The sequence below is a fragment of the Eptatretus burgeri genome, chromosome 9 (assembly GCF_056783735.1).
Source record: "Eptatretus burgeri isolate ZD-2024b chromosome 9, Ebu_testis_v1, whole genome shotgun sequence".
Taxonomy (NCBI): domain Eukaryota; kingdom Metazoa; phylum Chordata; class Myxini; order Myxiniformes; family Myxinidae; genus Eptatretus; species Eptatretus burgeri.
In genome coordinates this window covers 44,707,172-44,719,426 of record NC_140969.1, presented here as the reverse complement: position 1 = coordinate 44,719,426, position 12,255 = coordinate 44,707,172, and the positions used below count along the sequence as shown (strand labels likewise).

General features: G+C 43.4%; 2 protein-coding genes across 6 annotated transcripts in view; both read right to left on the bottom strand.

Moving 5' to 3' along the window:
- The window catches only part of LOC147020032 (plexin-B3-like), a 147,726-nt gene that overhangs the window by 67,380 nt on the left and 68,091 nt on the right, over positions 1-12,255 (bottom strand). For all 5 annotated transcript variants that reach the window (XM_085894979.1, XM_085894982.1, XM_085894977.1 and 2 more), the window contains exon 6: positions 11,813-11,939. In XM_085894979.1, the coding sequence (XP_085751105.1) occupies positions 11,813-11,939 (127 nt within the window). The remainder of the gene's footprint in view (positions 1-11,812; positions 11,940-12,255) is intronic.
- LOC147020033 (uncharacterized) lies at positions 1,207-11,792 on the bottom strand. The gene is made up of 2 exons (XM_085894985.1): positions 10,047-11,792; positions 1,207-7,102 (listed from the first exon to the last, which is right to left on the bottom strand). The coding sequence occupies exon 2, from the start codon at positions 6,706-6,708 to the stop codon at positions 5,020-5,022; it is 1,689 nt and encodes a 562-aa protein (XP_085751111.1). The 5' UTR covers positions 6,709-7,102; positions 10,047-11,792; the 3' UTR covers positions 1,207-5,019.

Sequence of the window (12,255 nt, the reverse complement as noted above, 5' to 3'; positions counted from 1 at the left end):
ACACAAGATTTGGAAGTAAACACAGAATTGAGGCATTCGGCCTTCTCATGAACGGAGTCTGCTGTGGTGCCATTTGAAGAAAGGGAAGGGATGGAAGGGGAGCACATGCCAGACAGACTTAACAAGGTGTCACCTGCTTTTAGAGGAGGTTACTGCTGTTGTGCAATAATAAAAATGGTACCATTGTGCACTTGGAAAGCTAATTATCTATTTCCTTGTTTGGAAAGCGAGTAATAAATGAATTTACTTGGAACAAAAATGTGTGTCATCGTCGTCACAATGATGCCTGTTTTAAAAGCCCGCCTTTCAGGAATTGAAGAAGATGCGGAAATGAAAATTGTGTAAATAGTTAATTTTTTTGGTATGATTATAATGAATTGTAAATAATACACCAAGACATGAACATGATTTTTAGTTTGAATTATTTTTTGAGATGCTAAAGTGAAAAAAAATTCATTCTGACCGGTACCACCCCTGAAATTGTGTAATCCATGCTAAGTTGTCCCATCAACGATTGTTCTATTACTGCAATAGATAGACATGCAATCATACATTGTCAATGCACAGTTTCGATGAACTGCACTAGGAAATGACAGCACGACTCATTTCAGAATCGTGGACGTTAAGAAGTGAATCTGAGATAGTATTTTTTTGATTATACAGTATAATCCTATTGGAATGATTATGGTGTAGAGTATGTGCTCTAAAGCTAATTCAGCCATACATGTATGAATCCAAGATGGAAAGTGCAGAGAGCATCAACGATGACATACCAGGTGTTTATGACAAATGGAGACGCGGAAAATAATGGGGACAATAAAAAGTGGGAAGTGGTATCTATATGTCAACATATCTATAGATCCATATCTAGATACATATATAAAAATACCGGGCGTAGTGGCGTGCGCCTGTAATCCGGCTACTCAGAGGCTTGGGTTGGAGGATCGCTTGAGGACGGGGGCTCTGCGCTTGGCCGTGCTATGAGAGGGTGTAGGGCAGCCCGGAATCATGGCGAAACCCAATCCTTATCCCTGTGTCCTAAGAGGTGACCAGGGTTGCGTCAGGAAGGACATCCTAAAGCGTAAAACCTATGCCAAATCAATATGCCGATCATAACGGATGATCCGCTGTGGTGACCCCTAACGGGAGCAGCCGAAAGACGAACAACAACAACAACAACAATTAAGTACGGTTTGAACATTGGTTGCAGACGACACGTACGCCTATAAATTACTGACTATTGGAATGTAGTTTTCACAGTGAAGCCATGTGACGATACTGTATGTCTATTAATTATGTACTGTTTGAACATCAGTTGCACCCTAACTTCACACACGTAAGTCGATTAATTACCTAGAATTGAAATGTACATTTCAATGCCTTAGACTGCTGAGACCCCTTCGACCTTTCAAGACCCCAAGGCCCTTAAGACCACGAGGACCCAAAAGACCCTGAGGACCCAAAAGAATCTTGAAGACCCATTAAGACCCCTTTTACATTTAAGACTGAACAAATGTGAACCTGAATGGCTCTTTGTTTTTTTTAAAATCTAAGCTGCATTTTCAAGGTGATTCTTAGTGCGTTGTTTACATCATATTTAAGTCAGTTTGGCATGGAAGTGGTTGACATTGTGGCTGCTTCAAGCTTCCCAAATTCCCTGAGGAGCGAGGACAGAAAATATTATCATGGTGTGGTGAAAGAGCATGAGGGAGTCGAGCAAGAGCAAGTCAAGGAAGAACACGAGTGAGTCAAGGAGCATATTTACCCAAGCGCACGAATGTGTTGAGGATGGAACTGAATGGCGAGAATTCATTTGGAATAACGTTTGCTCTTTTTGTGAACTGTAAACAAGCACCACTTAAATTTATTAATGAAAATGAGGTAAAATGGGACAAAAGGAAGAGGAGGGAAACACCTTGGAGGGAGTGAAGGAAGGATGAAGGAAGGCAGAAAGAAGAGAGGGAATGAGGAAGAATGGGTGAGGGAAAATGAGAGTGTGATGAGAGATGTTACGTGCGGAGGGTCTTATCAGAGTTGTCAAAACAAACTCGTAAATCGTTCACACGCGAACCATCCATGGCATTAGCGAGTATTTCATGCTAATAAGTAAATCATTTATGAGCAAATTCAGCATTTCATTTCTCCTTTCTATAGTTGAAGATGAAATCGCTATTGTCGAGCGTGCATGGGCACTATGCAGTTCTACCTCGATGCACTTCCAGATATAAGGGGCGTTCTTGGGAGGACGTAAAAGGGTCACATGATGTTCTCCGTATAACCAGGAACAATTTAGGGAGAGGGAAAATCGGGGTACAAATAAAAACACATCTGAAATTCACTAGAATTTTACTTTCAAAGTTTTTATTTAAGAAAACCAATGAATACTTGTTTAGAGAAATCAAATATATTAATGAAACCCAACATTTAATGCGGTGGTTCTAACGGTAACATTTATTATAACATGACAGCAGGAATCCTTCAGCTGGATGTGGAAGGAGCACACAAAATTATAAATAGTATTACTTATTCAATTAATAGAAACTAGTACTAGTCCGGTGGTTGGGCCAGGGAACCTTGTAATGTTTGGTAACATTCATGTTTTCAATTTTTTTGATAGATCTTAGGGTCGAGATGAAATTTAGGCTGAGTGGCCACTTGTCACTGTCTTGGCTTTTTCATAATCCAAGATGGCCACCATATACAATCAAACTATAACTTCGGCTGCAACTCCTGTTTTAAGTACAGTAACATGATGAAATTGGTGTCTAACTATATGTTTTAGTTACCAAGGAAGTGGATTATGATGTTATTGGATAATTTGGTAGCCATCTTGATGGCATAAATCCAATATGGCCACCAAAATTACCTGTAAAAATGCCAAAATCAAACTAAATCTAATGTAATCGGTTGTAAATGCAGTTGAGTTAAGTTTCTGTACATATGTGTGCTTTGTGAGGCATAGACATGTATATTATGATTCTGAAGTCATTTGCCAATTTATAAGCAATATTTATTTTGATAGCAATGTCGATTTCAAGCAAAATATAAGACCAAAATGTAATTAGAATCGGACAATATTTATTGTATAATTCTCTCAGACATGACATTCACGTGACTCAAAAGTAGACATACATTTAAAGTATATGATACTCCCATTAATAATGATAATAATAATACAATAATTTGGCAGCTTCACATTGCTCAATGTTTCAACGCTATGTCAATACAAATTATACTAAAAAAAATAAAGCTAAATCAACACCCCACTGGACAAAATATCTTGTATCTCAAACTATTCATCGTCCTCATTCTCGACATCCATTGCTCGGTCATTTGTCTCATCGCTGTCATCAGAGATGTCGGCATGATCTGTTGCACTCTCATTGATGTTGAATGGATTGGAACAGGCAGTACCACCACCACAGGTGCAGAACATTGTGCACGGAAGTTGGCGCCCCATACATCCACATCTCCCACCTCTACATGCTTGCTCAGATGTGCAGCCACATCTGACCAGCTTCAGAATGTGCTCCGGGGCATAGGGTACCCCGTCCTCCATATTCCGAGGGAAGAGACACTTGTTAGTGTCATCAGCTTCCCATCCGTGTTCCACTGCAGCGAGAGTTGGTGGATCCCCACTCAGGGCACTGTACCAGTGAGCGACTTGATGGTGTGCTCTTCGAACGTTCTGCTCAAACGCTTCTGTAGTTGGGGGCAAACTACACAGCTTAGGTGCTGCTGTTGATTTTCCAGTCTTCTGTGCCCATAGTTTCTGGTGGATCTTGGTCATCGAAGAGGTGGGAGTTGTAATGCCATAGCACGCACCCATGAAAGCTGTTGCTTGTTCGGTGACTTCAACGATATTTGCCAAGGGTTTACCAAGTTGATCCAGAGAGTAGCCTTTTCGAGCGGCCGTGATTGCTTTTGTTTTCCAAATTCCATAAATCGCAGCAACTGAATCACAACCAGTCAAAGCATGAAGCGCTAAGAGCTCGGGTACGATTGCTGAATGCTTAAGAGTGGTTTCCTTCACATCGATGCAAGACCGACCCATGATTGGAGACTGCATAGTTATTGAAGACTGGAGCTTCTCGCTCAAGTAGTAGTACACAAGTAACGCGAATACATCCGTGTCATCACACACCACCCGCACCCGTGATTCTGCATGATATTTTGCCAAATGGATGGCCTGTTGTGTCAGGAGGATGTCAGCTTCTTCATGTGTTGATGCTAGGTCTAGACGAGGCGACTTAGGACCCTTCGATACCTGCGTAGGTGTGTGGTTTTCCCCAGTAACCACCAACTGGTGGTCCTGTGTCGCATGTTGCAGGAAGTTGTGATCACTCAGGATTGATTTGCAAATCAGTGTGTTGAGTTGTTTTTTTATTGGCTGAGTTCTTGAGTACTGCGTCCCGAGCCGGCAGTGGAGTTTTCCGTTCGAGCTGATGGACCCGGGTAGCGCTGGCTCGAGCTGATCTGGTGCTGCTTTTTGTAGAGTAGTCATAATAACGATCAAAACACAAGTGGACACAGCTTCAAGCAGCCGCGCGTTGACCCAGACCTTGAACACCGAAATGAACGTGTCAACGGTTCCTTGGGATGGCCATTCTAATGTCCACAAAAGAGCGGAAACATCAATCACCATAGATGTTGGCCTTGTGATAAGGCGTTGTGAAACTTCGACTTGGAGGTTCTTTTTCAGTGTGGATTTTCCCGTTGCCACTCGCATCTGGCCATCAGCTTGAAACATCGAGGGCGGATATGCAGTTAGCTCTGTGGAGAGGACTTGTTCCAGATCGAGATCGCGCTCGCTCACGAGAAGGCCAATCACCCGAGCGTATATAGCCTCTTGATCCATGACAGGATTATCATCGATTGTTAGACGTTTCTTCTTTGCGGCGAAGGTTGTCACCTGTTTTGCGAGTGAGCTGTAAAAGCCCTCTGGCCATAATGCTTCAAACTGGATCAGCTGATCAGCTCCAATCTCCACTGCCTTGTCAACATCAACATTCGGTTGAGCTAGTTGACCATTTGGATGTTGAGCAGACATCCTGCATCGTGGGTAGCTGGATCCAATGGGTCAATGCATGACTCTAGAGTAGCCTTCAGTGATTTACGATCATTGCCATCTCGACGAATGCGACTGGAAGATTCCTCCTTGTGGTTAAGCTGTACCTTCTCGTCAGCTCCAGACATCTTCATAAGGTCAGCAGTCAGGGTCATGGTCGCATCCATACTGTACACCCATGTCGCTATCGTTTGAGGATTTTCTGTGTTGCCAATGATGCCACCCGGCCCATGCCCCTTCCTCATCCAGTTCGTTTCAATAAACATGTCGCTCCACTGTCCGTTGTAGACACCAGCAGTGTGGTGTAGTGACTGCTCTCCTCTGCAGAACTTGTCCAGAATATCTGGTCCCAACCAAGTCATGGAGCGTACGTAGTAGAGGCCATACCTTGCATAGTTGTACTTGTGGGCTGCGAACATGTATGGCAGCATTGATTCTGCTGTTTTGATGTGGAGTGGCCAGTCGCCTTCATGCATCGCCCGACAAAACATCATCATTAGAAATGTGGGTTTGATGACGTTGTACACCCACAGCTTTGTGGTACGACTTTGAGTGGGGATCTCATCAAGTAGTTTTTCCAAATCATCCATGCTGGTCAGGTGTAGATTCTCCCTCACGAACACTGGTCGAAGCAGCTCCTCTGTGAGCAATCTCAGTGCCCGAACATTCTGTGGATATTTCTTCCCTTGCAACATCTTATCGACGGAGCCGAAGGACGTCATCAGAATCTCTTTCAGGCCGCTGTCTGCCATGAGAGTGCCAACGCAACCCACGAAATCCATGAGGAAATGCATCCCACCAAGAATCACCACCATGTTGGTGAGCAGATCTGGTTGATGAAATGTGATGTCAACGGCGATCTTATATATGGCCTGATCGCAGGTGATAACGAGAATATCCTGGTTGGATGCTCGGGTGACTTCGAATCCTCGGGTGATGGAAGTTAGGACAGTAGTTGGGTCCCCTGGCTTCATGTTTATGAGTGGAAGATATACCACAGCTGTCTTGGGTGCTGGGGTCATTCCTGACTCACGGCAGTGACGTGTATTGTACCCGTTGTACTCAGGAGTGTTTGCTTCAAAGAGCACGTCTTTGATGAAGTTAAAGTCTAATTCTTTGGCTCTGCCAATTGAGATTGTTGTGGCTTGTACAAAGTCGTCTGACATGGCAAATCGGTTTGTTGCAGTAAATGGCATAGGAGGTTTCTTCGGTCCCGTATACTCAACGACTCGTGTCTCCCATGGGATAGGGTGCTTCATTTCTTCTTTCGTTAGGCGAGGGATCGATGTATCCAAACCTTCAAGGTGGTCAAGTTCGGTCTTCCACTGAGCTGCCAGCATTGCCATGTAATGACATTCGAGGTGGCAGTTTTGAGAACTGATCACAGCATCAAAGTTATCAATGATGATTTGCACAAGTCCGCCCAGTCTGGCATCTCTGAGTCCGGCAAACTGCTGTGCTTTTGATGATTGAACATCCGCTGACCTTCTGAATCGTCGAACCTCATCATAGGAACAAGAAACATTATACTTGTACAGTTCTGTGATGATCATCTTATGGTCACCAAGAAGTACACCTATGGCTATCTGTAATGGTGTCGGTTGAGACGTTACCACTGAGCTCACGATATTACCCACCATGATGGATTGTAGTGAATTGTGTCATGGCAGAACAAACAGTGCTTCTGAAAGTCAAAAACATCACCACCGGTACTCGAACGCAATCGCTTGGAACCAGCGTTGGAGTCATCATCTGTCTCTTCCTCTGGCATACGCTTGGCCAATTTATTGAGAGTGGAAGGAGATACATATTTGGATACACAATTTTTGTGACATCTAACAGTTGATGATCCATCAGATAGTTCTTTTCGTAGTCTGATATCATCTTGGCGAAGATTACTAGCTTCCAATATTGTGCCGATTCATGAAGACTGCATCAACTTCCCAACCCCACAGTTGTAAACTGTCTTGAAGAAGCATTCCTCGGCATCCTTGCTGTCTCCTGCTTCAGCCATATCATCACTCATTTCAGAACCTACAACAAAAACAAAGATCGTTAAAAGTTATCGATATATTGGTGTATTTCACATTGGAAGCACCATGATATTTACGTCTTGAGTAGGTGGCACCAGGTGGCTTCTAAACGGCATCATTACTTCACAATCAGATTATATAACATGTCAAGCACATGTGTAACCAGCAGGATCATTGTTCAACTGCATTCACAATCGATTATGTTAGTTTTTAGTGTGATTTTTTTTGATTTTGGCATTTTTTCAGGTATTTTTGGCAGCCATATTGGATTTGTGCTACCAAGATGGCCACCAAAATGACCCAATAACATCATAATCCACTTCCTTGGTCTCTAAAACATAGATTTTTTTTTTGTATACCTTGGTCGAGGCTCGTATGAGAGCAAACACACAACTCACAGCAAGGAGGCATGAGACAAGAGGGGCATGAGTGGAAGGGACACAACAGTGGGGAACAGACACATTAGGTGAACTGTGGAAGGGAGAGGGATGGGGATGAGACGGGGAACATGGCGAAGAGAAGATGGACATTACAGGGACTTTCAGGAAGGAAAGCAGGGGAATTGAAGGAAGTGGGCTTGGGTGGATTATCGGGGGTAGAAAAGATCGAGGATTTGGATGGGGGAAGATAAGAGGTGGTGGTGAACAGCTGTTTTGAAAGCCTGGAGGGAAGAATGGGAAAGAATAGAGTGAGGAAGTTTATTCCAAAGGCGGGAAAAAAGAGGAATGAAAGAGTGAAGATGAGCAGTGATTCGTGATTTTGGTAGTTTTATCAGAAGGGGGTTGTTGGCGGACCTTGAGCGCCCTGTGGAAATGTGGTGGGGACAAATCGCAGAGAGAGCAGGGGGGGCAAGGCTGGAGAGGAGTCGGTAGAAGACAGAAAGACCACCGACCAACCTGCGGTGATTGAGTGAGAGGCCCAAAGACTCAGCTTCATTACGGGAGATGCCGATGATCTTAAATGCCCTGGTTTCGACAGCGTGAAGCCGAGAAAGGTGGGAGGCAGGAGCACCAGCCCAGAGGGGAGAGCAGTACTCCATCAGGCTACGGACAAAAGCTTTGTAAGTGGTCAGGAGCTCAAGAGGGCCGAGGAAGGACTTTGCACGACGGCGGATTCCCAGTCGGCGACTGGCTTTTGAGGCGAGGTTGGAAATGTGACTTTCCCAGGAAAGGTCATGGCAGATAGTGAGACCCAGAAGCTTGAAAGAAAAGACTTCTTCCAGAGGATTGTTGAGAAAGTGGATGGGGTGGTTTTCTAAACGGTCCTTTCGAAGAGACATAGTGAGAGTGTGAGATTTGTCTGGATTGAAAGACATGTTCCACGTGTTGGACCAGTTTGCGATTTTATCCAGATCTGCAGTGAGCGAAGAAGCTGCTGCTTGCCGGTCTGAGGGATGACAGATGGTACGGCAGAGGGTGGAGTCGTCGGCAAAGAGAAATAGAGGATTTTCCAGAGAGTCCGAGAGATCATTGATGAATAGAGATCATTGATCATAGATTTAGACACCAATATCATCCTTTTGCTGTACTTAGAACAGGATTTACAACCTAATTTATATTTTGATTGTATTTGGTGGCCATCTTGGATTCTGCAAAAGCCAAGGCAGTGACAAGTGGCCACTCACCCTAAAATTGATCTCGACACCAATATCTATCAAAATAAGCCAAAAAACGATTGTTACCAAACATTGCAAGGTTCACTAGAAATATGCTGCTCTGCCACCGGAATATACGTGCCCGTAAAAAAAAAAAAAAAATAATAATAATAATAACAAATAAATAAACCACACAGGCCGTTTCTTCGCTCTCACGTGCCCGTACGTGCGTGACCCGGAAGTTCGATATTATTCGCAGTTACGATGATTCGCAATTTATTTTTAATACCCAATTATTCAATTAGCGCCAACGTATTTTACCTTTTCGCAATGTCGTGGCAAGGAAAAACAAAAAGAGAAGAGAAGAGAGAGAAAAAAATTTACTTCCTGGTTCGGAGCATTACCAGCACTCTGATGTTCCCAAAATTTATACACCGTCTAATATGAAAACGATCATAACTTGGGCCATTGTGTTTATCTATAAATGCGCATAAGAAATCGAGAAATTATTAGAATACACGAAGTCATCACTCTCCGGAAGCCCGTACGTTGTAACCCGTAATGGGGAACACGGCTGAGCTTCCCTTCCCCATCGAACACGCCCACGCAACAACGTGTCTTGCCATTGGTTTGGTAAATAAATGGCCATAACTTGGGGAGCACTTGTCCGATTAATATCAAACCTTGAAAAGGCACATCCTCAGGTCCCCAGCAATATACCTGGCAAGTTTCAATTAGATCGGACCAGAGGTTGTTGAGAAACGGCGGTCACACAGACACACACACACACACACACACACACACACACACACACACACACACACACACACAGACACAGACACACACACACACACACACACAGACACACACAGACACACACACAGACACAGACACAGACACAGACACAGACACAGACACAGACACCGACACAGACACACACACACACACACACACACACACACACACACACACACACACACACACACACACACACACACACACACACACACACACTGCTGGAATTATAGATAGATATGTATGAGACTAAACATAAGGAAAACACAAACAACAACCACAGCCACAGCCATGATGACAGCAGTGATAACAATACAATTCCATGTTAAAAGATCTTTTTTCATGGGCTTCACTGTATGTATGTATGTATGTATGTATATGTATGTATATACCTTCTAGAATTTAACATGGACAGCTTGGCTAATCTCCATCAAATTTTTCATCCATGCCCACTTTATTTATTACACATGGGTCAGGTCGTGGGCATAAAATACCCTCCTCTCCCCTTCCCCTCCCTCCTACCCGTGAGGGTGGGGAGAATACTTGCAATTTTTACCTGTACATGTTGAATGGTGAAAGTGGTTTGCAGACCCTTGCTGCAGACAGGGGAGATTATTAGCCACTGCCAGAGGGAGGGGGGGGGGTATTGACACCATATTTAACCACAGGAGGAAGCAGGTATTACTAGTTTTTAAATGCAAGGAAAAGGAGGCTACCTGGCCCATCATACCTGTGCCATATGGAAGGGTGGGGCACAGCGAGATGCAGGGTCCATTAATAAATAAAAAAAGTCTAACATTGGAAATGAAATAAAGTCATTTTTCATTTTAACTCGCTATACTACAATCCACTTTGAAAATGGGTGCGATATATATCTCAAAGATGAGATGAAAACCGTTGATGCGTTTTATATATTTAATTTTTTCTCACTGTCTCCCATCTATTTTCGTCCAACTGAACCGCACCTTCCTCCATTTACCCCGAAGCACTCTTTGGCAGGGAATGTGGTCAGAGTACTGGGAAATCCTGAACGCTAACCTTTATCGAGAAATCCTGAAGGTTGTTTAGCATCTGCAAAATAAATTCAACTGTACATTTACATCTGAGGAATGCTATTTTCCAAAATACAGTATTCTTTGTGCTGCTAGGACTTCAACAAGACCACGGTTATTAGTTAAGACCACCCTGGTGATCTCGGTGTTGCCACGACAGGAAATTCCAAATCAAGCATCAAAGCCCATGCCACCGTTGCACCAAGTCCAGGATCTATTTTTCTGCTGCCACACCAAACTCGGCATCAATCTCTCCACTGCCGAACCAAGTTTCAGAGCCATCAACACTCTCATGAAGCAAAGAAACTCAGGACCATGGAGAGCCATTGAAACCCAGAAAGCTGGTAGAGAATCCCAGGAATCCTGAACAGTGCTTATCATAGACTCAAGAGCATTCCGTGTACCAGCATTCGTTGGTGTACGTTAAAGATCCCATAGTGTACTTCGCAAATAGTAGGCAAGCTATCATTGACACCATGGCCAAATTCAAAATTCCTGCCTTAATCAGCAGAGGGCATTACATCAGCGGCACAGCCACGCCCTCAGCCAATGATACTACCCCACAGCCTTGTGCTACATACGAACAATACAGGGCAAGGGTCTGTGTGAAGGCTGTTCTAATCTCAGAGTGATTTGCACAATCACCTGTAAATACCGTTTAACAGCCACTCTGAGACTGGTCATGATCATGCTTTTCTCAAGCTGCATCAAGGTAGAAAAGTGTTGTAAGATGGAAAGTGGATACCTTCTTCCTCATATGCAAGGTGGGAATCAGGCCAAATGTTTTTCTTGCTTGGACAAAAATGGTTGCTATGTGTAGAATGTAATATAGGAATCCTAAATGGCTTTTAAAAAAAAATAGGAAAATTTCATGAGGCTGAAGGAATTTCAAAAAACAAGGGAATGATGGATACAGTAGTATTCCATATGGTGGGATGACATGGGAAAGAAATGGCCACCCCATCAAATGTGGACAAAATGATATGCTGAATAGTTTATTTTAGAGAAGGGTGGTACGTGACAAATGGGTGTATGGAAATAAACAGGTGATAGCACAAAATATTTGGAAACTTTTACAGGATTTTATATTTATTTTGGAAGTGACCAGTTAAAAGAGGTAGCTGAATCATCCAAGGGATTTAACACTTCAAATTAATGTTTGTGTATTGTGTATAGGGGTAATCGAATGAAGCAGAGACTGGAAAGGAAGGTTCAAATATGCAAGAAAATCTATGGATATAATCAAGTGTTCAACTGAATGGAATCTAACCTTCTGTGGATGCTGACGGCTGAGGTTGCTTGGCACAGCAGACAAAACTGATGGACAGCTTCTTTTATAGCTCCACACCCATCGGTTTGCTTTCTCAGCTGAAGAACAATCCATCTTTCGAACACACCTGTGCAACCGCCATTGACATATATTTAACATACTCAGAAATATCACTTTATCAAGATAAAATATGGATTTACCAACAAAATGCATCAATGCTGATATAATTCATAAGTATATTGCGTTGTAGGATGGAGAAACCAAGAGAACGTGTTTCTGCCAATAAATAAGTGCGTCATAATTATAAAAATTTGACAGCCTCTTCCCATCGCAAAATCAACCTCCTCCCGTCGCAAAATCAACCTCCTCTTCCCGTCACAATGTCGACCACCTCCAGTCACAAAATAGACCACCTCCTCCCGTCGCAAAATCGACGTCCTCCT

Bases quoted from the DNA above. Each gene is read 5' to 3' on its own strand.
- LOC147020033 (XM_085894985.1), bottom strand. From the start codon at position 6,708: ATGGTGGGTAATATCGTGAGCTCAGTGGTAACGTCTCAACCGACACCA.